General features: G+C 41.5%; 1 protein-coding gene across 3 annotated transcripts; it reads right to left on the minus strand.

The window, feature by feature from the left end:
* Nucleotides 1-1,117: 1,117 nt before the first annotated feature.
* LOC112228926 (UDP-glucose 6-dehydrogenase) lies at nt 1,118-8,290 on the minus strand. Of its 3 annotated transcripts, none has more exons than XM_024394709.2 (12): nt 8,210-8,290; nt 6,776-6,942; nt 6,570-6,671; nt 6,222-6,422; nt 5,935-6,132; nt 5,637-5,784; nt 5,379-5,473; nt 5,091-5,221; nt 4,839-4,981; nt 3,188-3,279; nt 2,890-3,000; nt 1,118-2,653 (listed from the first exon to the last, which is right to left on the minus strand). In XM_024394709.2, exons 2-12 carry the CDS (start codon nt 6,935-6,937, stop codon nt 2,549-2,551), a joined length of 1,488 nt encoding a protein of 495 aa, XP_024250477.1. In that variant the 5' UTR covers nt 6,938-6,942; nt 8,210-8,290; the 3' UTR covers nt 1,118-2,548. The 3 variants fall into 3 exon arrangements, with proteins under 3 accessions (XP_024250477.1, XP_024250474.1, XP_024250475.1); XM_024394706.2 differs by having other exon boundaries at nt 6,776-6,944; nt 8,102-8,271; XM_024394707.2 differs by lacking the exon at nt 8,210-8,290 and adding an exon at nt 7,062-7,281 and having other exon boundaries at nt 6,776-6,944.
* Nucleotides 8,291-26,382: the final 18,092 nt, after the last annotated feature.

Below are 26,382 nucleotides of genomic sequence, written 5' to 3' on the forward strand. Positions count from 1 at the left end.
CAAATATATTTTGCTGAAGGGAGGGCTATCTATTTTCATTTCAGAGAGGTCCAATTATTTCCATGTAACCCATATTATAAATAACCTTTACAGGTTATTTTCCTCCACCGTCCCTATGAGGAATGTATTTTGAGTATTCTATAACACCAATTACATGAGCCTGCATGTAATTAAAATGCTGTCAGTCTCTGAATGTGGAGTGGTAGAGATTGCATAAAAGTTTGAATTCTCCCCTCTTTAACTGAATAAGGAAAGCTGTGGTGACTGTTACCAATGCAATCAATCCACTTTGGCATAATCATCCCATGGTTTAGCTCTAAACTGTAATTGAAAGGAAATAGCAGATGTATGATTATCACTAGTGGACAACACATCTGTGCGTCATGGGCCTTGTTGCGAAAGTGCATCTGTCAGAGCCAAAAAGGATGTTTATGATTAGGTTCATGTGTCACATAAAGCCACTGACCCATGGCTGATCCACAGGAAACTCAGCAGTGGGTCAAGACTGTCATCAGAGGTACGCCGTTCCGTGAGGAAAGTCTTCCCGTTCCCAGAATTAACTGTCAGAACGACTAAGCAAATGCCTGACCAAACAAGGGGCATGCAACTAATAAGGATTGAGTTGAGTTGATCCAGAGCAACCTTGAATTATTTTTTGAATAAAAACATCTAATGTAAACTGGCAACATCACTACACAGTACACACAATAATTGAGAGAAAGCATAAAACAACTTATGTTTGAACATAATTGTAGTACAGTACAATTGATTCTAGGTATGCAAAAACTATGTATTCACAGATACTAAACATGGTTTTATTTTTGCAGGTAAAAAATGTCATGTTTTACTTTACAGAGCTCTTATATTAAAAAACAACATAGAATTATAATATTGCATATCGGTTACATGTTTACACTAACGCTGCTCAAGTTCACATTCAACCAGCACTAGTCACTTTAATAATGTTTACATATTTTTGCTTTACTAATCTCATATGTATATACTGTATTCTATTCTACTGTATTTGTCTTTGCCACTCTGACATTGCTCATCCTAATATTTATATATTCCTTAATTCCATTCTTTTACTTTTGTGTGTATTGTTGTGAATTGTTAGATATTACTGAACTGTTGGAGCTAGAAACACAAGCGTTTCGCTACACCCGCAATAACATCTGCTAAACAAATATGTGACCAATAAAATTTGATTTGATTTCATAAAAATTGCTTAGAAATTAATAGAAACTAAAAGAGGAATGGAATCAGTCATCCAAAAATGCTTTCATCCATTAATCATTTGGGGCAAATATACTTAAAAAAGGGAAAATATAGAAACATCTGAAATGTAATGAAGTTGTTTTCCCCCTTGTGTAAGTTAAACATCCAAACCCTGGTAGTTATCCAAAATGCACAAAACAAATAAATGAGGTTGGAGGGGTATTGTTACCACATGTTGCTGACAAACAAGGTCCTCAACCCTAACTTCGAAGCATTCCCCCAGGCTTCTTTCATTGTAGCTGACATAATTTATTTGTTTCAAGTCACCATATCAAGTTGATGAGGGTGCTGAAATGACTAATTAAGGGCTGGGCGAAATGGCCAAAAAGTAATATCACAATATTTATTTATTCTTTACAGTATTTGAAGGTATTTATTATTTTTTATATATAAACATTCTTTAAACATAAACATTCATCCTAATTATGCTTTATGAGTAGTTTATGACCCTAGGGTGACAAAACATAAATTATATGTGATTTCATTGGGGCTTTCTCCACCCCCCACCCTCCCTCATGATATGGGGGAAAAAAATCTAGGACTAATAAACTGTTGAACTGTTCAAATTATCGAAAATTAATGATTCTATAATTATATTTTAGGAATATAGTGGGCAGCATTTTTAATACATTGTCATTTTACATGACAACGAATGAAAAAGCCATGGAGGAATTTTTGTGAGCGTTTCCCAAGGGACCCTAATTAGATGCTACATTACATGTTTTCTCTTACTCTATGTAGCTAGCTAGCGCACGCTAAAATATTCATGCTTTGCCTATTCCTCTGCTTTAGAAGATACTGTTGCACAAACAACATGCTAATCTAGGCCTACATCAGCACTGGTATCAGTCTGTATTAGCTAGCTAAGTTTGCTCTGTCCATGCTAAAACGTTTCCAAAATGCAACGTGCGTCCACTTATATCAGTGCATTCATAACAACCTAACCAATACGAAACTTCTATTCAATCAAATAATCCTCACGTAGCAAATGAACAAGTAAAACCTCTCGCTTCACCTCTTCCTCTCTGGCGGCATGCAGGAGGAGAGGGAGAGCGATGGCCCACATTTAACAAACCAAAACTTTGAAACACCGTTAGAAGGTAAAGAAAAAACCCAAACCGGTCCGTGCATCAATACTGGGGTGTATATAGTAAAATACGGTATACCGCCTAGCCATCCCACTAATGAAATATTACATAAAAAATGATAACTTGGTTTAATATATTACTGCACTGAGCTGGCTCTGTCGCTCCTGTCCCATAAGCACACTTCATAGTTTGATCTTCTTCAATGGTTGCTGTTGGTCTATTTCTGACTTGTCCTCGATGGCAGTGAAGTGGATCCTCTGGTTAACTCTTTTCCCAATAGTCTCCACCTGGAAAAAAGACAAACAATTACTTTGGAAACTACTGGAATGTCCATTACTCAACATTTCTCAAATACTAATTAGAGGAGCTGCTGCAAATGGATCTTTTGGCTTTTTGTCAGTGCAGCCTTCCAAAAGCAAAAACAACTCCTTTGTTTGTTCCTAGGGTGTTTTCATATTAAAGCCATTACCTCATCAGAATCCTAGATAGTGTTTAGTGTCTTTCTGTGGTTGTGGTTACTTGCCTGGAAGCCGATATGCTGGAGTTGGTCGTGCAAGCTGTCCAAGATCCTTCTACCGTCAAAGATGAAGGCAGGTTTCAGCATGGCTTTATAGATCTTCTCATAGTCCAGCTCCTGCAGCACAAATATGGACTCTATGGTTTACATTGAGAGCTCCCTTTAATCCATGTACAGTCCAATGCAACTATGTATGTAATTATCATTGCCACCAAAATATCTGTGTGGTCAGAGTCATCTCCTTGCCATTTGATGTCAGTAATTGATGAGTGAGTAGCTTCAAAAATGAAGAAAAAAAACACACCGTAAACATATCCCACTCTGTGCAGATGACAATTGCATGGGCGTTCTCACAAGCCTTGTATGGGTCAGTGACGATTGTGACTAGACGAGAAACTAGGACGAGAGAGATTAAGTCAAGTTTACTTCATGCAGGTGAATATAAATCAACTTTTTCAAGCAGTTATATAACAAACATTCATCCCATCTCATTAGAATGAGCAAAACAAGTCTTCATTACAGACAGAAATACTCAGTTTAATCCGCTGTCCGGGTGGCTGGTCTCAGATTATTATTAATATCTCAAAAGTACTCTTTTTTTATTTTGCTTATTTTTTAGACATTGTTTGGAAGTTGGAACAATATATTCTTCAAACATCACATTTCCAGAGTTGGCACTCAACTACTTTTGAAAGAAATGATACATTTTATAGGTAGCCTACTGGTTAGAGTATTGGGCCAGTAACCAAAAGGTTGCTGGATCGAATCCCTGAGCTGACACGGTAAAAATCTGTCGTTCTGCCCCTGAACAAGGCAGTTAACCCACTGTTCCCTGGTAGGCCGTCATTGTAAATAAGAATTTGTTCTTAACTAACTTGCCTAGTTAAATTAAAGGTTAAATAAATAAATAAAAAATATATAAATATACATTGATATTATAGGTCATTAACCAATCACAGCACTCATGTAGGATTGCACATTCGGCAAATCACCAATAGAGTACAAAGTGTTATGTTTGGGGCAAATCCAACACATCGCTGAATAGTACCACTCTTCATATTTTCAAGCATGGCTGTGGCTGCATCATGTTATGGGTATGCTTGTCATCGGCAAGGACGTTTTTTAGGATAAAAATAAATGGAATAAAGCTAAGCACAGGCAAAATCCAAGAGCAAAACCTGGTTCAGTCTGCTTTCTAACAAACACTGGGAGACTAATTCACCTTTCAGCAGGACAATAACCTAAAACACAAGGCCAAATCTACACGAGAGTTGCTTACCATGACGACGTTAAATGGCCTAGTTACAGTTTTTACTTAAATCGGCTTGAAAATCTATGGCATGACATGAAAATCGCTGTCTAGCAATGATCAACAATCAAATTGACAGAACTTGCATATTTTTTTTAAAGAATAATGTGAAAATACTGTATAATCCAGTCTTACCCAAAAAGTCTTACCCAAAAAGACTCACAGCTGTAAACGCTGCCAAAGATTCTTCTACAAAGTATTGACTCAGGGGTGTGAAGACTTATGTAAATAAGATATTTCTGTATTTCATTTTCAATAAATTTGCAAAAATGTCTAAGAACATGTTTTCAATTGTCATTATGGGGCAGTGTGTGTAGATGGGTGAGAAAAAAATGCATATTTAATCCAATTTGAATTCAGGCTGTAACACAACAAAATGTGGAGCAGGCCAAGGGGTATGAATACTTTCTGAAGGCACTGTAGGCCTAAAAAGGGCCTAAAATGGCCACTTTATAGTGATTTAAAAAAATATGGTTTAGGTTTGTAAAAGGCATATCAAACATCCTTCCTCCCAATTAAGTTTCTATCTGAGGTGCCAAAAATATTTTTGGGGCCATGCTGTCATGAAATCACCCTAATGTTAGAATCTGCTTATTGATTTACTATACTATTAATTTACAAAAAGAACACAGAATACTGTGGCTACCTGTGGCGGGGTCATGTCTTTCTGAGGGTGTGGGCTGAATCAGGTCGTGCATGATCTGCTGCGCTTTAACCTTGGGGTCATAGATGTGTAGACAGGCTCCCTCCTCCAGCAGGTATCGACTGATGTAGATACTAGAGGATTCCCTGAAAACAAAATACACACAAGGATAGCCTTGGAGGGGGAAGCAGAAAAAAAACGTGCTCTGAGAGCTTTGGATGTAAGCAGAGAAAGGTTTTAATTGCCCCTCCAAACCTTGTATCGCCTGTGTTTTTCTTGAAAGCGAATCCTAGCAAGGCTATCTTCTTGTCCGTCACTGTGTTGAAGAGGCAGCTGATTATCCGCGAAGAGAATCGTTTTCGCTGGTAATCGTTTATCTCTATAACCTGGGAGAGACAACATTTAGATGTTCCACATTTTTGCCATTGTGATATTTTACTGACTGTAAAACAGTGTTGCGAGAGACAATTACAGGAATTTATTTTCAAATGAGAAGTAAGTTCTGTATTGCACTACTTTGAGTTGATGAAAAAAGAAGCACACCTGTTGCCAGTATCTTGCAACCTCTGGTAGGTTTAGCACCTCGCATAGGTACACAAGATTGAGGACATCCTTCTGGAAACAGCTGCCACCAAATCCTGTGAAACAAACACAGAATGAATCATGACTGAACTCACCCACTCAATTCCCAGTAGTTCATAACTGAAACCCAATCCCCCAGTCATCCAATCGTCTCATCCAACCATCAACTAATACTGCCCCACAAGTCAACCACTCCAGCTTTGCTACCCTCTCACTCACCCACGCTGGCCTTCAGGAAGCAACTGCCTATTCTCTGGTCTGTCCCGATGGCATGAGCCACCTCCTCTACATCAGCACCAGTTACCTCGCACAGGGCACTGATGGAGTTGATGCTACTGATACGTTGGGCCAGAAAGGCATTGGCTGCCTGTAAACACAGAAAATTTAAAAAAACAAGGATAGAAGTGAGCAAATGAATAAAGGCAGGAAACATCACAGGAGGAGGTGGCTGAGACAGTTATGCTGCTGAGCTGAGATTGTACTGATATAAAAGACGGACATAAAATGGTATTCATACCAGCTTGGAGAGCTCAGAGGACCAGGTGTTGGTGGTGATAATCTTGCTTTTGGGGACCCAGTGCTCATAGATGCTCCGCAGGGCCTCAATAGCATGTTGGCCCTCAGGGGTCTCATCCCCTCCAATCAATACCCTGTCTGGATTCTTCAGATCAGCGATGGCTGTTCCCTCAGCAAGAAACTCTGGGTTTGAGAGGACCTGCAGGAGAACAAGATCATGCTTATAAGACCTGACGCCATGGCAGACCGATGAATTTAGACGTTTGATACACTGTCCCCTGCAATCACCTGAAAGTTGAAGCTACTTTTGGTGTTGGCGTTGAAGATGCGGCGGATGCTCTCAGCAGCACGTACAGGAACTGTGCTTTTCTCTACAACAATCTTACACCCGATGGACACATTAGCAATGCGCCGGGCACATGCTTCTATGTACTTCAGGTCCGCTGCTCGACCCTTGCCAATCCCAAATGTCTTGGTAGGCGTATTGACCTGGCAAAGGAAGGGGGAGATGTTTCAGGTTGATTCAATCATGGCTCTTTCTCCATCACTGTATCTTTCCTTTAAAGAAAGCCAAACTGAGTCCCATTCGTCTTAAAAATACTTTCAAGGAAATTGTGTGAAAGATTTTTTTTTTACAGATATGAAAACGAGGTCTGCATTTTTTATGGCCTCATCAATGTCTGTGGAGAAGAAAAGGTTGACCCCGCGGCATGAGTCCACCACTTCCTGGAGTCCAGGCTAGAAAGAAAGGAGGGGTGTCGTTAGACATGAATGTGTAATCGTTTTACGTCATATCCTGCAGTTGATGTTAGTTTCTTGTATTGATATCTTCTCACACTCACCTCAAAGATGGGAAGGCTATCAGAATTCCAGGCACGGATGCGGTCCTCGTTCACGTCCACCACGGTAACCGTCACCTCAGGGCACATCTGGGCGATCACACTGCAGGTGGGACCGCCGACGTAGCCAGCCCCAATACAACAGATCTTCCTCACCTCCACCATTCTCCCTCTCAAAAAGAAAGAAAATACAAGCACTTAACACCCATTTTTCCTACTTTTCCATTTAACAGGATCTTAAGCAAATACACAGTTGGGCTAAGAATAAAACATAAAAAATCAATCTAACCAACACATCAACCGATGGTTTCAGTCAAGCCTCTGAGTTTGTCCTTTCCCAATAATGTCAATTATCCTGCACGTCATTGACAAAGGCTCAAGGGCAAAACGTTGGGATTATGTGCTGTACTATTTGAAATTCAATATCGAATTGGTCAAAACAAACAAAAATGTGTTGAAACAAAAAACAATTCCAATGCAAAATCTGAATATGCCATGGCAATAGCTACACGATTTCTACTTGGATTCCCCAGTGGGTATCAATAGAGTACAGTTAAAGGAAAATTCCGTGGAGCAAATCAAACCACCTCTATTTGGCCAGTTTGCCCCTAACTCCACCCATTCTGCCACGCTCTCTAAATCACAGAGAGGGCTCTATGTGCAGTGTGGTCAGATGGAACTCCCTGGGACATACACACACACACACACAACTGGCCCCTAGATACAAAAGCCATATTATTCCTAACTTTTAACCCAGAAATAACACACAAAAAACGTGCAGGACCTGGCGGATATTAATCATCCGACTAATGTAAAGATTCTTGACTTTGGTCTGGTTAGAATAGCTAGCTACTGTACTGTGATACATTTCTGTGATGTACTATTTACTACTGATAAAGGGCATATGGCTGCCAGTTGTACGTGTTAAGTGAGCCTAAGAGATCTGTACAGAAGGACCAAAAGAAACCATTGAAAATTATTCAGGGAATAAAACTACATTTCACGATCAGAAACCATTTTGTGGCCGGTGAGGAGCGCTTCCTGCTGTGATGATGCTGGACTGTAACGTTAGGGTTGAATAGAAAACTTGCCACACGTTTCCAATTGGAGCCACTACCTCGATGTTATATTACTAGCTAGCTACCTAGCGCTAGCGGTACCTCTTGCTAACTTGCGCCTGTTCACCAGCCACCTATACTTGATTCAGACCCGTTCTTTACATGAATGTAGCCCCATCCAGTCGAGTATCCATATGTGTTGCAAAACCAATTTAGCTAGCTAACGATAATTTATAGCACCCGCTAAACACAAAACAAACGGGACACTTACTGGCAGTTGATGAGTGCGCAGCTGAACCGAATACAAAATGTTTCAGATACTCTCAACTACGTAAAACCGAGACCGTAATTATTTAATTCCAGGGGGTTGGTTGCTGACCTGTGGTGATGATAGTCCGATGTGTAGAACCTTGCTCCAGTGATGAGTTTGAAATGCTTAGTGCCACGGTGAAACTTATATCTAAATCTCAGACAGGGGGCAGGCTTTGACAATCCTTTGACATCACATCCCCACTGATGCTTACCAGAAAGGGGCTTATTCAAGAGGACTTAACCATTCCGTCTATGGCACAAAGTTACAGACATTCATATTAGACAACTCATTACAGGGTTATTACATTGGTGTGAATTTGATGATGTGTCTGGGAGAGGTAATGGTGGGAAGGAGGGTATTTGACAATCTAGTAGTCTGATGATGATATACAATTACGTCACATTTGTAACAGTGGGATTTGTAACAAAGAAATCCACACATGGTAATGATTTCATAGTAAACTCCCACCCAGGTCCAGTCACCCATGTGCATGGAAAGCATGAGGCACAATCCAGCTCAATTTGAGACCAGACATTCAACCGACCACAGCCGAGGGAGTGTCCCCCTTGTTATTATAGATACATTAATCTCTGGAGAGAGTAACTCAGCTGGGTGGAAAGAAAACAGTCATTGTGCTGTTTACAGCAGGACACAGAAATGTGTTACTTAAAGCCAAGGGAATTGTGTCACAGCCCTTATTGTAGTCTCTCATTCCGTACACATTGCGGTAGTAGTTGGCTAATAAACAATGCCGATTTAGTGCTGTTCAATGAGGACAGTGTAAGACACTCATTGCTGACGTATTACCCAGCTCCCCAAAATTGTTACTAACCCAGGAAAAGTTAGGAGTCATTACCTAATCATATGTTTGATATTATAAACTGGGTGGTTTCGAGCCCTGAATGCTGATTGGCTGACAGCTGTATACCACGGGTATGACAAACCATTTTATTTTACTGCTCTAATTTCGTTGGTGACCAGTTTATAATAGCAATAAGGGACCTCAGGGGTTTGTGGTATATGGCCAATATACCATGGCTAAGGGCTGTATCCAGGCACTTCAAGTTGTGTCATGCCTAAGAACAACCCTTAGCTGTGGTATATTCGCCACATGCCACAACCCCTCTGGCTTTATTGCTTAATTATAAATGATTTTACCCCAGGTTAAATTTAAAAAAACACATTGGTATGGTCTATAACCAGCACAGTTACAATACCAGAGCTAATGTTGTGTATTGTAAAATCCCAAGAGTAAACAGTACTATGAGGAGTACGCTATTCTATACAGGCATTTGTCTATAGAATAGCCTCCCCTTGGAGATCAAGCAAACAAATAATAGAAATAGCTTTAAAAAGCAGTCAAGGGTTTTCATTTGGAGGAGGTTGTCAAACTAAGTGAAACCACTCCACAGCCTCCTTGTGCCCCATTTGTTACTGCTACTACTGGTCAGGTTGGATTTCGTTAGCGATATGATATGCAACTAAAACCTGTTTTTTAACCGTTAGGAATAATGTGCAATGAATTAGTATCTTTACAGTTAGGGTATTGTGTAATGAATTTGTTTGTATTTTTAAGGTTAGCGATTACGTGCACATTTTAGGATGTCAGTATGAATCAATGTGATGGGTTTGTTTGTAGTTTGGTCTTGTCATCATTAGATGTTCTTTCCATCGAGGACAATGTTGGAAACAAGTGTTGTAGTTAATTTAAGTGCTATCCTCTGGGAACATATTGTACATATTTGTGCATAAATATGGTTGCGTATGTCTTTTGCCCAAATAAACGTATACACACTATCACAGCTCTAGTCATTCACTACTCTCTCCACCCTTAGGGCAGAAGTAACTACCTTAGTCTACTTCCAGGTGCCCCTTTGTTGTAAGTAGAGATAATAGTATCCACTTAAAACACCCCATTCTTGAAACATCTGTTCTAGTTAACATTGGTCAAACTTAACTGCCCTCAAATAAGGAGCTGTATAGATGCAAAAAAGGAACTGAAAGTTAGATTTAAGATGCCACCTTCTAAATTGATTCTGGGCCCTGTAATTCAAACCAAGATGGTGAGGCAACCTCTCTCTCTGATGAGGGAGCCTTACGGAGATGAATGGGACCGTTAAAATGCTGCTGCCCTGTTGATCCTTGAGTTTGTGGCCTCTAACAGACAAAGCTGTTGGAATGTGCATTTTGTGCTGGCGGTGCTCTCCTCACTACTATTACTACGAGGGTCTTCAAAAATCAACAGAACAAGACCATTACCTTACCTGGTTATGTTTTACAAGATGCCAATGATTGCTGATATACTTTAGAATAGGACATACATCTTTATGCTGTACATTACAGACATGTGCATGATGCCATGTTACAATGGACTGGTAATAAGGTATTAAAAGATACTGGTAATGAACATGATAGGAGACAGAGAGCTGGTTTCAAGAGCAGGGCGCAGCAGGTGTTTATTGTCAAGGACCACAGGAGGAGGCAGGTGGCTGGGTCCAGGTGCAGGCAGAAGGTCATACACAGGGGTCCAAAAAGGCAACAGTACAGGCAGGGAAAAGGCTAGTAATGTTGTCCGAGAGATCGGGCAATAGGTTAATAACAGGAAATCCGATCGACTAAAGTACAGGCAGGGAATAGGCAAAAGGCGTCATTAGTGAGGCAAGCAAAAACTATCATACACAGGAAGAGTAAATTACAGGAAAACCAGCACTCCGAATAGAAGTGTGTCACAAAAACAAACAATACCTCACAATGATGGGGTGCAAAGAGAACTGAACTAAATAGTGTGTGACAATGACATACAGGTGATTAGAATTCAGGTGATTGGGATCTGGAGAGTGAGCTGGGTTCAGTGGATCTATGTGTTTGAGAGGGTGAGCTGGAAAGTGGGCTGGAAAGTGAGCTGCGTTCAGTTATTGGCATCATTACACAGAGTTCTAATAACATCACCAAAATAATTCCCAAATTTCAAATGCTTAAGACAATCAAAGATAAAATTTTGACTCCCGGTATCAAATGCTTTTGTAAAATCGCAAAAATAAGATAACAGGGAAGTCATCCAATAGATCACAATACTCAACCAAATCAAAGACTTATCAAAGACTCAAGCCACAGAAGTCATAGACTGTTCTCTCTACTACCGCACGGCAAGCGGTACCAACGCATCAAGTCTGGAACCAACAAGACCCTGAACAGCTACTACCCCCCAAGCCACAAGACTGCTAAATAGTTAGTCCAGGTAGGTTAACTATGTAGCTATATGCACTGACCCTTTCTGAGCCTACTCTTTTGACTCATCACATACACTGGTGTTACTGTTTATTGTTTATCCTGTTGCCTAGTAACTTTATCCCTACCTCTATGTAAATACAGTATATACCTCAATTACCACGTACCCCTGCACATCGACTCGGTACTGGTACCCCGTGTATATAGTCAAGTTATTGTTACTCATTGTGTATTTACTCCTTGTGTTAATATATTTATTTCTTTTTTTCTCTTTTTTTCTCTGCATTGTTGGGAAGGGCCCATAAGTAGGCATTTCATTCTCAGTCAACACCTGTTGTTTACGAAGCATGTAACAAATTGGAAATGACCTTTTACATTTCTATCGCTTCAGCTTTACAGATTGAGTAGAGACCCAAAGCTATTAGAAAAGACCTGGGGCTCTTCAATCTATCGCTGAAGCGTTACAGACTGTGCAATATGAACGTAAAGGTAATTTCTGATTGAGCAGACAAATTCAGCGTTTACCGTGAATGCCGTCTCCACTTACTTGGGATGAACATTGCCGCGATACAGATTGAATAGAGCCCAAAGTAATTCTAGCCTTGAATAGGAGTGGACAAAATCGTAAGAGTAAGAGAGCCATACATTTTATAGTTGTCACGTCCTGACCTTAGTTCATTTTTTATGTTTCTGTTTTAGTTTGGTCAGGGCGTGAGTTGGGGTTGGGCATTCTATGTTTTTTGTTCTATGTTTTCTATTTCTATGCGTTTGGCCTGGTATGGTTCCCAATCAGAGGCAGCTGGCAATCGTCGTCTCTGATTGAGAACCATACTTAGGCAGCCTGTTTTCCCATTATGGGTGTGGGTAGTTTGCTTTCTGTTTGGTGTTTTGCACCTGACGGAGCTGTTTCGGTTGTTCTCTTTGTTGTTTTGTATTTAGTGTTCAGTACTATTTAATCAATATGAACACGTACCACGCTGTACCTTGGTCCTCACCTTCCTCCAACAACGATCGTTACAATAGTACACTAGGATCTCAGGGTTTTCAAACCTGCCCCCCCCCCGGGTGCATGTTTTGTTTATTTTTTTTTTGGGGGGGCAGGACCGAGTTTGGGAAACCTTGCACAAGTTAACAGCAAACATTACCCATAAAACATAGTAGATGGCAATAGGGCAATATGTCCACTAGATGGCAGCAAAATAACCACTAAGACCCTACAGTAATGGTGAGAAATCCATATCTTCATTTAAATGAGAAGTTTCCTTTTTTTTACAACCAAATCGCAATTTTTTTATGTAAATGAAATTTTATGGAAGGGTCCAGACACTTTTTTTTGTGTGATTTCACATGTTTTTGAGAAACTTACCCCAACCAGTGAATAATTTCCTCATCCTTGTTTAACAGTATGGGGACCCGATAAAAAAACATGAACAAAGGCTCCTAAAACACCAAAATACGTCCTTTTAGAAACGGTAAAGCTCTCAGCATGGTGATGCATGCTAAAAATAAACTGGAAGAAGAGACCTTGGCCAGAGTGACCTAATGGTCAGTTGTCAATAACATATGCCATGTGTGTTTGATAAATAGTTTTCCCAGTGTTGCAGTATTCTGTTATGCTTTGTGTAAAAAATGCCAGTTGTCACACATACACAACATTGCCAATAGTATGTGGACACCTGTCCGCCAAACATTTCATTCCAAAATCATGGGTGTTAATATAGAGTTGGTCACCCCCTTTTTTGCTATAACATCCTCCACTCTTCTGGGAAGGCTTTCCACTAGATGTTGGAACATTGCTGCTGGGACTTGCTTTCATTCAAACACAAGAGCATTAGTGAGGTCGGGCACTGATGTTAGGCGATTAGGCCTGGCTCACAGAATAGTCTAGAATGTCATTGTATGCTGTAGCGTTAGGAGCTCCCTTCACTGGAACTAAGGGGCCTAGCCCGAACCATGAAAAACAGCCCCAGACCATTACTCCTCCTCCACCAAACTTTGCAGTTGGCACTATGCAAGGAAGCCTTTTCCTGGTATCGGCCAAAATCAGATTTTTCCGTTGGACTGCCAGATAGTGAAGCGTGATTAATCTCTCCAGAGAACATGTTTCCACTGCTCCAGAGTCCAATGGCGGCGAGCTTTATACCACTCCAGACATCGCTTGGCATTGAGCATGGTGATCTTTGGCTTGGCTGCCCGGCCATGGAAACACATTTCATGAAGCTCCCGACGAACAGTTCTTGTGTTGACATTGCTTCCATAGGCAGTTTGGAACTCGGTAGTGAGGGTTGCAACTGAGGACAGACGATTTTTACAATGACATGACAACGGGTGTGGCTGAAATAGCCAAATCCACTCATTTGAAGGGGTGTCTTTTGGCCATGTAGTGTATATTTTTATTCAGAGTAGCTCTACCTAGTGTTATTCTGCTTTGGCATAGCAAGCTCACCTGTTGTATAATATTTTCCCTTCTGCAATTTAGGCTGGTTTCTTAAAGAGTAGTCTTGGAATGGGGTTGATCGGCGAACAACTTGGCCGTTGTCAAGACAAGTGTTGCGTCGTGAATACCATCCGCAACACGTACTCATCCCCCACCGGTGACGGTGTCAACATTGGATTCAAGGAGGCAGATGAGGCATTCGTGATTCTTTGAATTGTATCTGATGCTATACCACGATTCTATAGTAAAGCTTTGCAGACTATTGATACTCCCTGCGCAGGCACAAATCATACAGGACTGCTTGAATCAACCATTCCACTCACCTTCCCTTTCTATATGTCCTTTTGTCATTTATAGACTTCTGCTAAATTAACCCTTTCCGCTGCCAATGTGTACAAGATCAAATAAACCTTACTATACATACGGTGCATTCGGAAAGTACAGTATTCAGCCCCCTTGACTTTTTCCACGTGTTGTTACGTTACAGCCTTATTTTAAAATGTATTAAATTGTTTTTTTTCTCCTCATCAATCTACAGTACACCGACTACCCCAAGATGACAAAGCAAAAACAGGTTTTTAGAATCAAAAAGAAAGGAGGACCAAGGCACTCTTCATATAGTTAATTAAAATGCCTTTATTTGTATGGAATGTTCAAATGAAACAAAGTTTTAAAAAACGACGCGTTTCGGCTGCATGGCCTTCGTCAGGGAGTACAAATAAATAATACAAGGTCCTCTTTTGAACAGCTTTTCTTCTAATAGAAGAATCTAAAAAGGACAGACAAGTAGTCCAAACAGAAATTGAAGAAGTAAAAAGGAAAATCACAGAACACAGTGACAATTCAAATAAAGCACAATGTGATGAAATCTTGAAAGAGAAAGTAGACACATTCACTCTGACATTGAAGCAAGACAAGCTAAGAAAACTTAGAAGAGATGAAGTAGACTATAGAGATGGCAAGGTCTTTGCCTGGAGAAAACCAACGCGCGAGAATTCAGTATCACATCCACAGAGGAGGAAGCCTAGATCTGTTTCTTTCAACTTTACAAGCAGTGACGATGAGGATCACCCCAGACACTCAGAGGCCAGCTCCTTACAAGGTTTTTTAGATCAGGAAGAGGAGTCACGCAGGTTCCTCAACAAGAGAGGGAGAGGACGCGGAAGAGGCCAACACGGAGGGGGAGGAAGAAATCAAGACTATCCAACCACATGGAGCAGGACCAGAACAGGGCTGTGATCAACATTTCCGGAGAACCCCTTTTCTGATGATTAAAAAAAAAATGTTTAACCTTTATTTAACTAGGCAAGTCAGTTAAGAACAAATTCTTATTTTCAATGATGGCCTAAGAACAGTGGGTTAACTGCCTGTTCAGGGGCAGAACAACAGATTTGTACCTTGTCAGCTCAGGGATTTGAACTTGCAACCTTTCGGTTACTAGTCCAACACTCCAACTACTAGGCTACCCTGCCGCCCCAGGGATTGCGTAAGGGTATTGTCTAAAGGACTGTCCTTTGCCCCCACATACTCAACTAATGAATTTAATATGAAGATTGACATATTTAATTTCTACAGGAATCTACATCTGAAGGCCTGGTACAAGCAAAACATCTCTCCAACTACAGACACCAGTGTCTCAGGTCAGGCAGTTTCTGTTCCCTCAAAAACACCTTTAAAGCCCAAGTCCACCTTTTGTCCCATCGTCCAGAATGCCACACTAAATACATTTGCCAAGAGGGTGAATGTTAATGTTAATGTTAACATTTGGCCGCCATTCGTTCCAGTTCTCTGCTGCCTGTGACTGGAACGAATTGCAAAAATCGCTGAAGTTGGAGACTTTTATCTCCCTCACCAACTTCAAACATCTGCTATCTGAGCAGCTAACCGATCGCTGCAGCTGTACATAGTCTATCGGTAAATAGCCCACCCATTTTTACCTACCTCATCCCCATACTGTTTTTATTTATTTACTTTTCTGCTCTTTTGCACACCAATATCTCTACCTGTACATGACCATCTGATCATTTATCACTCCAGTGTTAATCTGCAAAATTGTAATTATTCTCCTACCTCCTCATGCCTTTTGCACACAATGTATATAGACTCACCTTTTTTTTCTACTGTGTTATTGACTTGTTAATTGTTTACTCCATGTGTAACTCTGTGTTGTCTGTTTACACTGCTATGCTTTATCCTGGCCAGGTCGCAGTTGCAAATGAGAACTTGTTCTCAACTAGTCTACCTGGTTAAATAAAGGTGAAATAAAAAATAAATAAATAAAAAATGTGGAGAATCTGTTTAAGGGTAAAATTGACTCCAACCAAACACAACGTAATCTTTCTAAGACAGAGAAGGATGCAGTTGAATCATTGTCCAAAAATGAACGGATTGTGGTTAAAAAAGCAGACAAAGGTGGCGCTACAGTAGTGTGGAGTAAAGACAAATATGTGACAGAAGCCTACCGTCAATTCGACAATGATGACAATGATCGGCCTTCGTCAATTCCGGAGCAAACATCAATTATTCCGGAGCTAGCCAGCTCCGTCAATCACTCCTGAGTTCCATCAATCACTCCTGGGCTGCAGTCACCTATCCGGACCCGTTTTACTGCCTACGCGGAGCCCCACCGGGCCTTCACAACTGGACTGCCAACGTTATCTACCCTAAGGAGATATCCGGCTGGCTCCTCCGTCGCGACGTTACCTGAACGCCCATCTGCGGCCTGCTAACCGTTAGCTGTCTTACCGGCTGCTATCTGAATAGACAATCAGACAATTTATTTATTTTTATTATTATTATGTTTTCTTCTTGGGCCTCTATAACTATATCTATTGGTTTTATTTTTGTTGTTGTTGTGTGATTTGGATTAATCCCCTCTACCACACGGAACCCCACTAATCTACTGACGGAACGCAAGAGGTGGCTAACAACAGACCTCCATCCTATGCTAGCTTGCTACCGATGGCCTGGCTAGCTGTCTAAATCGCCGTGACCCCCAACCAACCTCTCCACTCACTGGACCCTTTTGATCACTCGACTAAGCATGCCTCTCCTTAATGTCAATATGTCTTGTCCATTGCTGTTCTGGTTAGTGTTTATTGGCTTATTTCACTGTAGAGCCTCTAGTCCTGCTCACTATACCTTATCCAACCTATTAGTTGCACCACCCACACATGCAATGACATCTCCTGGTTTCAATGATGTTTCTAGAGACAATATCTCTCTCTTCATCACTCAATACCTAGGTTTACCTCCACTGTATTCACATACTACCATACCTTTGTCTGTACATTATACCTTGATGCTATTTTACCGCCCCCAGAAACCTCCTTTTACTCTATGTTCCAGACGTTCTAGACGACCAATTCTCATAGCTTTTAGCCGTACCCTTATTCTACTCCTCCTATGTTCCTCTGGCGATGTAGAGGTGAATCCAGGCCCTGCAGTGCCTAGCTCCACTCCTATTCCCCAGGTGCTCTCTTTTGACGACTTCTGTAACCGTAATAGCCTTGGTTTCATATGCATGTTAACATTAGAAGCCTCCTCCCTAAGTTTGTTCTATTCACTGCTTTAGCACACTCTGCCAACCCGGATGTTCTAGCTGTGTCTGAATCCTGGCTTAGGAAGACCACCAAAAATTCAGAAATTTTAATTCCAAACTACAACATTTTCAGACAAGATAGAACTGCCAAATGGGGTGGTGTTGCAATCTACTGCAAAGATAGCCTGCAGAGTTCTGTCCTACTATCCAGGTCTGTCCCCAAACAATTTGAACTTCTACCTTTAAAAATACACCTCTCTAAAAACAAGTCTCTCACCGTTGCCGCTTGCTATAGACCACCCTCTGCCCCCAGCTGTGCTCTGGACACCATATGTGAACTGATTGCCCCCCATCTATCTTCAGAGTTCGTGCTGCTAGGCGACCTAAACTGGAACATGCTTAACACCCCAGCCATCCTACAATCTAAACTTGATGCCCTCAATCTCACACAAATTATCAATGAACCTACCAGGTACCTCCCCAAAGCCTTAAACACGGGCACCCTCATAGATATCATCCTAACCAACTTCCCTCTAAATACACCTCTGCTGTCTTCAACCAAGATCTCAGCGATCACTGCCTCATTGCCTGCATCTGTAATGGGTCAGCGGTCAAACGACCTCCACTCATCACTGTAAAACGCTCCCTGAAACACTTCTGAGAGCAGGCCTTTCTAATCGACCTGGCCGGGGTATCCTGGAAGGATATTGATCTCATCCCGTCAGTAGAGGATGCCTGGATATTTTTTTAAAAATGCCTTCCTAACCATCTTAAATAAACATGCCCCATTCAAGAAATTTAGAACCAGGAACAGATATAGCCCTTGGTTCTCCCCAGACCTGACTGCCCTTAACCAACACAAAAACATCCTATGGCGTTCTGCATTAGCATCGAACAGCCCCCGTGATATGCAGCTGTTCAGGGAAGCTAGAAACCATTATACACAGGCAGTTAGAAAAGCCAAGGCTAGCTTTTTCAAGCAGAAATTTGCTTCCTGCAACACTAACTCAAAAATGTTCTGGGACACTGTAAAGTCCATGGAGAATAAGAACACCTCCTCCCAGCTGCCCACTGCACTGAAGATAGGAAACACTGTCACCACTGATAAATCCACCATAATTGAGAATTTCAATAAGCATTTTTCTACAGCTGGCCATGCTTTCCACCTGGCTACTCCTACCCCAGTCAACAGCACTGCACCCCCAACTGCAACTCGCCCAAGCCTTCCCCATTTCTCCTTCTCCCAAATCCATTCAGCTGATGTTCTGAAAGAGCTGCAAAATCTGGACCCCTACAAATCAGCCGGGCTAGACAATCTGGACCCTTTCTTTCTAAAATTATCTGCCGAAATTGTTGCCACCCCTATTACTAGCCTGTTCAACCTCTCTTTCGTGTCGTCTGAGATTCCCAAAGATTGGAAAGCAGCTGCGGTCATCCCCCTCTTCAAAGGGGGGACACTCTTGACCCAAACTGCTACAGACCTATATCTATCCTACCGTGCCTTTCTAAGGTCTTCGAAAGCCAAGTCAACAAACAGATTACCGACCATTTCGAATCTCACCATACCTTCTCTGCTATGCAATCTGGTTTCAGAGCTGGTCATGGGTGCACCTCAGCCACGCTCAAGGTCCTAAACGATATCTTAACCGCCATCGATAAGAAACATTACTGTGCAGCCGTATTCATTGATCTGGCCAAGGCTTTCGACTCTGTCAATCACCACATCCTCATCGGCAGACTCGACAGCCTTGGTTTCTCAAATGATTGCCTTGCCTGGTTCACCAACTACTTCTCTGATAGAGTTCAGTGTGTCAAATCGGAGGGTCTGCTGTCCGGACCTCTGGCAGTCTCTATGGGGGTGCCACAGGGTTCAATTCTTGGACCGACTCTCTTCTCTGTATACATCAATGAGGTCACTCTTGCTGCTGGTGAGTCTCTGATCCACCTCTACGCAGACGACACCATTCTGTATACTTCCGGCCCTTCTTTGGACACTGTGTTAACAACCCTCCAGGCAAGCTTCAATGCCATACAACTCTCCTTCCGTGGCCTCCAATTGCTCTTAAATACAAGTAAAACTAAATGCATGCTCTTCAACCGATCGCTACCTGCACCTACCCGCCTGTCCAACATCACTACTCTGGACGGCTCTGACTTAGAATACGTGGACAACTACAAATACTTAGGTGTCTGGTTAGACTGTAAACTCTCCTTCCAGACCCATATCAAACATCTCCAATCCAAAGTTAAATCTAGAATTGGCTTCCTATTTCGCAACAAAGCATCCTTCACTCATGCTGCCAAACATACCCTTGTAAAACTGACCATCCTACCAATCCTCGACTTTGGCGATGTCATTTACAAAATAGCCTCCAATACCCTACTCAACAAATTGGATGCAGTCTATCACAGTGCAATCCGTTTTGTCACCAAAGCCCCATATACTACCCACCATTGCGACCTGTACGCTCTCGTTGGCTGGCCCTCGCTTCATACTCGTCACCAAACCCACTGGCTCCATGTCATCTACAAGACCCTGCTAGGTAAAGTCCCCCTTATCTCAGCTCGCTGGTCACCATAGCATCTCCCACCTGTAGCACACGCTCCAGCAGGTATATCTCTAGTCACCCCAAAACCAATTCTTTCTTTGGCCGCCTCTCCTTCCAGTTCTCTGCTGCCAATGACTGGAACGAACTACAAAAATCTCTGAAACTGGAAACACTTATCTCCCTCACTAGCTTTAAGCACCAACTGTCAGAGCAGCTCACAGATTACTGCACCTGTAAATAGCCCACCTATAATTTAGCCCAAACAACTACCTCTTTCCCTAATGTATTTAATTTGTATTTATTTATTTATTTTGCTCCTTTGCACCCCATTATTTTTATTTCTACATTCTTCCATTGCAAAACTACCATTCCAGTGTTTTACTTGCTATATTGTATTTACTTTGCCACCATAACCTTTTTTGCCTTTACCTCCCTTCTCACCTCATTTGCTCACATTGTATATAGACTTGTTTATACTGTGTTATTGACTGTATGTTTGTTTTACTCCATGTGTAACTCTGTGTCATTGTATCTGTCGAACTGCTTTGCTTTATCTTGGCCAGGTCGCAATTGTAAATGAGAACTTGTTCTCAACTTGCCTACCTGGTTAAATAAAGGTAAAATAAAAAATATATAATAAATAAATAAATAAAATGATGAATTCTACCAATCTCTTACCTTCAACCCTACAGAGGACCTAAAAACTGAATTGAAAGGGATCCACACAGAAGCTAAGGAGACTGGCTACATTTTCAGACAATGAGTTCAAATTTATTTTCAATGGCAGTCTGGCTTCTTTTTACCTTCTTCCAAAGGTCCACAAAAATCTTGAAACCCCCCCCCAGGCAGACCAGTCATTAGTGGTAATGAAAGTCTGACAGAACCCATCTCTAAGTACAGTGATTACTTTATTAACCCTGTTCTGACGTCACTCCCAGCCCATCTTCAAGATACCACAGATGTGTTGAACAAAATGAAGGAATTGAACAATATAAGTACAGCTTCCTTTTTAGTCACCATGGATGTGGAGTCTCTATACACCACCATTGAACATGAACAAGGTTTGGCAGCTATGCACCATTTCTTGAGTACCTGACCTGAAACTGAGATGCCTCCTACAGAATTCATTGTCTCACTGACTGAATGGACTCTTAATCATAACATCTCTGTCTTTCAGGACCGTATTTCTAAACAGGTCAAAGGGTGTGCCATGGGAGCTTGCTACATACAGCCCTTCCTATGCTGGTTTGTACTTGGGTAAACGGGAAAATGACTTCATTTTGGATCCTTCTAATAACCATTTCTTTGACCGGATTATATGGTGGGGACGCTATATTGATGATGTTTGCCTGTTTTGGTCCGGCTCAGAAGATGAACTTATTTCCTTCCACCAATACATTAACAACATTAACCCCAACATCAAACTAACTATGGAGTACAGCAAGGATAACATTCCTTTTTTGGACCTCGACATCAGTAAAAATGACAAAGGTTATTTGCACACATCAATCTTTAGGAAGCCTACAGGTGGGAATACCATTCTGAGGACAGACAGCTTCCACCCCAAAAGGCTAAAAGAGAATATTCCATATGGCCAATTACAAAGAGTCCGCAGAATTTGCGATCAGGAAACAGGCTACAGTGTCAAATCTGCTGAATTGGAGAATCGCTTCTTGAATCGGGGCTACAGCGTTCAGGTCCTGAAAGATGCAGGTATAAGGGCTGGGTTACTTGACAGAGAGAACTTGTTGCGAAGGGGAGCGCCTCGTGATACATCAGAGAGAGTGTATTTTGTTACAAAATACAGGACTGAAGCAGAGAACATTAAAAGAATCATTAAAAATAATTGGGGAATCATCCAAAGTGATACGCTACTACGCCAAGTCTTTCCTGAGCCACCAGTCATAAGCTTTAAGAGATGTCCTACCCTAAATTACAAATTAGTCCACAGTTATCTTTTATTTGATTTATTTCACCTTTATTTAACCAGGTAGGCTAGTTGAGAACAAGTTCTCATTTGCAACTGCGACCTGGCCAAGATAAAGCAAAGCAGTTCGACACATACAACAACACAGAGTTACACATGGAATAAACAAGACATAGAGTCAATAATACAGTAGAAAAAAATAAAACAAAAAGTCAATATACAGTGAGTGCAAATGAGGTAAGATAAGGGAGTTAAGGCAATAAATAGGCCACGGTGGCGAAGTAATTACAATATAGCAATTAACACTGGAATGGTAGATGTGCAGAAGATGAATGTGCAAGTAGAGATACTGGGGTGCAAAGGAGCAAGTTAAATAAATAAATAAATACCGTATGGGGATGAGGTAGATAGATGGGCTGTTTACAGGTGGGCTATGTACAGGTGCAGTGATCTATGAGCTGCTCTGACAGCTGGTGCTTAAAGCTAGTGAGGGAGATATGAGTCTCCAGCTTCAGTTATTTTTGCAGTTTGTTCCAGTCATTGGCAGCAGAGAACTGGAAGTAAAGGCGACCAAAGGAAGAACTGGCTTTGGGGGTGACCAGTGAGATATACCTGCTGGAGCGCGTGCTACGAGTGGGTGCTGCTATGGTGAACCTTCGCCCCAGTCTGAGGTTCTGAGAGCTCTGGAGCAGGTTTTCATCTAGGATCTATCTGTACTTTGCTCCCTCCGTTAATCTGTCCATCGATCCTGACTAGTCTCCCAGTCCCTGCCGCTGAAAAATATCCCCCTGGCATGATGCTGCCACCACTATGTTTCACTGTATGGGATGGTGCCAGGTTTCATCCAGACGTGACGCTTGGCATTCAGGCCAAATAGTTCAATCTTGGTTTCATCAGACCAGAGAATCTCATGGTCTGAGAGTCATTTAGGTGCCTTTTTGGCAAACTCCAAACAGGCTGTCATGTGCCTTTTACTGAGGAGTGACTTCTGTCTGGCCACTCTACCATAAACACCTGATTGGTGGAGTGCTGCAAAGATAGCTGTCCTTCTGGAAGTTTCTCCCATCTCCCCAGAGAAACTCTAGAGCTCTGTCAGAGTGACCATCGGGTTCTTGGTCACCTCCCTGACCAAGGCCCTTCTCCCCCGATTGCTCAGTTCTGCCGGGCGGCCAGCTCTAGGAAGAGTCTTGGTGGTTCCAAATGTCATTTAAGAATGATGGAGGCCACTGTGTTCTTGGGGACCCTCAATGCTACAGAATTGTTTTGGTACCCTTCCCCAGATCTGTATCTAGACACAATCCTGTCTCGGAGCTCTACAGACAATTCCTTCGATCTCATGGCTTGGTTTTTATCTCTGACATGCACTGTCAACTGTAAGACCTTATATAGACAGGTGTGTGCCTTTCCAAATCATGTACAATCAATTAAATTTACCACAGGTTGACTCCAATCAAGTTGTAGAAACATCTCAAGGATCATCAATGGTAACAGGATGCACCTGAGCTCAATTTCAAGTCTCATAGCATAGGGTCTGAATAATGACATAAATAAGGTATTTCAGTTTTTTATTCTTTATTTATCTTTATACGTTTTCACTCTGTCGTTATGGGGTATTGTGTGTATATTGATGAGGACATTTTTTGTTATTTAATTCATTTTAGAATAAGGCTGTAATGTAACAAAATGTGGAAAAGTCAAAGGATCTGAATACTTTCTGAATGCACTGTATAAAAATACAGCTTGTGAAAACTGACAGAGTGAAAACTGTAGATCCGGTGGGCACATTGAGTCAAGTCAGAGGTAGTTGTTGTTATTGCATAGTGTATGTGTGTGTGTGGTGTGTAAGGCTGTGTTTTCCAAATCCAGTCCTCAAGAAACCCCAACATTTTTGTTCTAGCCACAGACAAGCACACCTGATTCAACTTGTCAACTAATCATAAAGCCGTCAATTAGTTGAATCAGTTGAGATTGTCTTGGGTAACAACAAAAATGTGTGTTGGGGGGACTGGAGTTGGGAAACACTTCAATCTTGACAAAAGGCAATATTTTACTCCCAATTAAGAAAACAAAGTATGGCAGTACAAGACCAATACACAACCAGCACTCTGGATCAGCCGAGTCCTTCTGAAATGCTCCACAGATATACACATCCAAGCTGGCCTAAACTGGATTTGACTTCCATTTTTCTGGTGGCTGTGAAATGGATACTCAAAAAAACAGTTAAGGCCGACTCAGGTAGAATACTTTGTTATTGTTTCAACTATGGCTCTCCCATAGACATGCAATGCGATAGCAGCTGGGTCTACTTAAGCCTCGTTCACAATGCAGGCCTTAATGCTCAAATCAGTTTTGTTTTTCAAATCCATTTTGGACTATTGACAGTCTAAACAGAAAGTTACAAGTGACCAAATCGTATTTGTGTGTGTTCAGACAGCAGTAATTTGCTGGCAAGGCAACGCTAGTTGTCATAGTAACGACAGGTTTGTGTGCAGTGTTGTAAGCTGATCGGTGGTGGTGTTTGTGCTTCCTCAGAAGTTACGTCGCAAGCTAAGGTGACAACAATGCAGATACCTTAATAGAAAAGGACTCAAGTTAAAGTTTGTCACCCAGTAAAATACTACTTGAGTAAAAGTCTAAAAGTATTTGGCTTTAAATACACGTATCAAAAGTTAATGTAATTTGCAAAAATATACTTAAATATCAAAAGTAAAAGTATGAGTCATTTCAAATTCCTTCTATTAAGCAAACCAGGTGGCACAATTTTTTATTTATGGATAGCCACACCCCAACACTCAGACATAATTTACAAACAAAGAATTTGTGTTTAATGAGTTCGCCAGATCAGAAACAATAGGAATGTTCTCCTGATAAGTGCGTGAATTGGACCATTTTCTGTTCTCCTAAGCATTCAAAATGTAACGAGCACTTTTGGGTGTCAGGGAAAACATATGAAGTAAAAAGTACACTATTTGTTGGGGGGTTGAAATGTTGCTTGACGTATCCAATTCCATGTGCTTTTTGGCTGTTCAGACTGCAGGGAAAAGAACATATTCTAATTGGATATACAAATAAATAGAATTTGAACTTCAAACTGCCATTGTGAACGCAGTTTTAGGTCATTGACTTCAATTGAAACAGAAAAAATGAGAGAGTTGGATGTCTCGCTTCTTCTTCCGTCTCTGGTAAAGCTCTTAATTCACCTGGCTAAACCAAGAGGTTATGCGGTAGGCTTCAACTGGTGCCACTATGTAGGAGATGGGAGACCACGTAGCATCTAGGGTGGAGACAGGGGGAGATGAATGGGAGGGAAAGGGAGAGGGGGTATCTGTGAGTAGAGTGCTGTCAACATAAGGTCAAGTCAAATATGAGTGTGTGTGGAATATGAAGAAGAGAGCAGGGTTCGAATTTCACACCCAAATTAGTGATCACTGAGGAGCGGGGAAGGATGTGGCCATCTATGACTGGACACAGATATTAATAAGAAAACAAATCCCTTATCAAAGACAATATCACCAACGGCAGGTTAGTTGAAAAATCTATATAGTGCTGTCTTGTATAAGCTAACCTGTAAAGGCTAATGGAGCATCACATTTACCCGTTACAATCTGCTAGCTAGAAAAAGGTGTCGTCCACGAGAGCACTAGTCCCTGGAAGATGGTAGTTTTGTGTTGACTATTTTAATGACCCAGGGGATGGATATAACGCTCACTACTGCTGAGCTACACTTAAAATATAGAAATACAGGAAGGAGAGATCTGAGCAGCGTAACTGTAACATCTACTCCCGCTCTCCCTATCCGGCGTTCGACGTTACAGGTCTACTAACCACCGGTCCTGGCAACCCATCATTATGCACACCTGGCAACCCTCATTACGCACACCTGCACCCCATCATGAGGCACACCTGCACCCCATCAAGAGGCACACCTGGACTCAATCACTTCCCTGACTACTCCCCCTTTATCTAGCACTCCCTAGCATCACTCTTCAGGTAGTATTGGTTATGTTTCCTTGTCAGCCGGTTCTCTTGTTTTGTATCTTTCTACGTTCATTATTATTAAAACTCACAAACTGCACCTGCTTCTTGACTCCCTGCGTCGACGTTACAGTTGCGGTCAGCTAAAGAATGTAGAATCAGCACCTTTACTGCCAACATCAGCACATTTACCTCCGAAGCCAGCATCAGCAGAGCTAAAAATGGAGCCTGGGGAAGGTCAATGGAAAACAAACTTCCTCCTACCCCCTCCTTTGACATCCTTCTGGAGGTCAACAAATGCAACAAAGATTGGGACTGGGGTGGGGGGGATGACTCTGACGGTATATACAGTGCCTTTCGGGAAAGTATTCAGACCCCTTGACTTTTTCCACATTTTGTTACATTACAAAATTGATGAAATTAATACAAATCCTCAGCAATCTACACACTATCCCATAATGGCAAAGCGAAAACAGTTTTTAGAAATGTTTGCAAATGTATTTAAAATTAAAAACATAAGTATTCAGACCCTTTGTTATGAGACTTGAAATTTAGCTCAGGTGCATCCTGTTTCCATTGATC

The sequence above is a fragment of the Oncorhynchus tshawytscha genome, linkage group LG30 (genome assembly GCF_018296145.1).
Source record: "Oncorhynchus tshawytscha isolate Ot180627B linkage group LG30, Otsh_v2.0, whole genome shotgun sequence".
NCBI lineage: Eukaryota > Metazoa > Chordata > Actinopteri > Salmoniformes > Salmonidae > Oncorhynchus > Oncorhynchus tshawytscha.

Excerpts from the sequence above, each read along its gene's own strand:
- LOC112228926 (XM_024394709.2), bottom strand. The coding sequence starts at position 6,937 with ATGGTGGAGGTGAGGAAGATCTGTTGTATTGGGGCTGGCTACGTCGGC. Across the intron at positions 4,982-5,090 it reads AAAAACACAGGCGATACAAG|GGAATCCTCTAGTATCTACA; the intron begins GTTTGGAGGGGC and ends TTTTGTTTTCAG. Across the intron at positions 3,280-4,838 it reads AAGACATGACCCCGCCACAG|TTTCTCGTCTAGTCACAATC; the intron begins GTAGCCACAGTA and ends CTCTCGTCCTAG.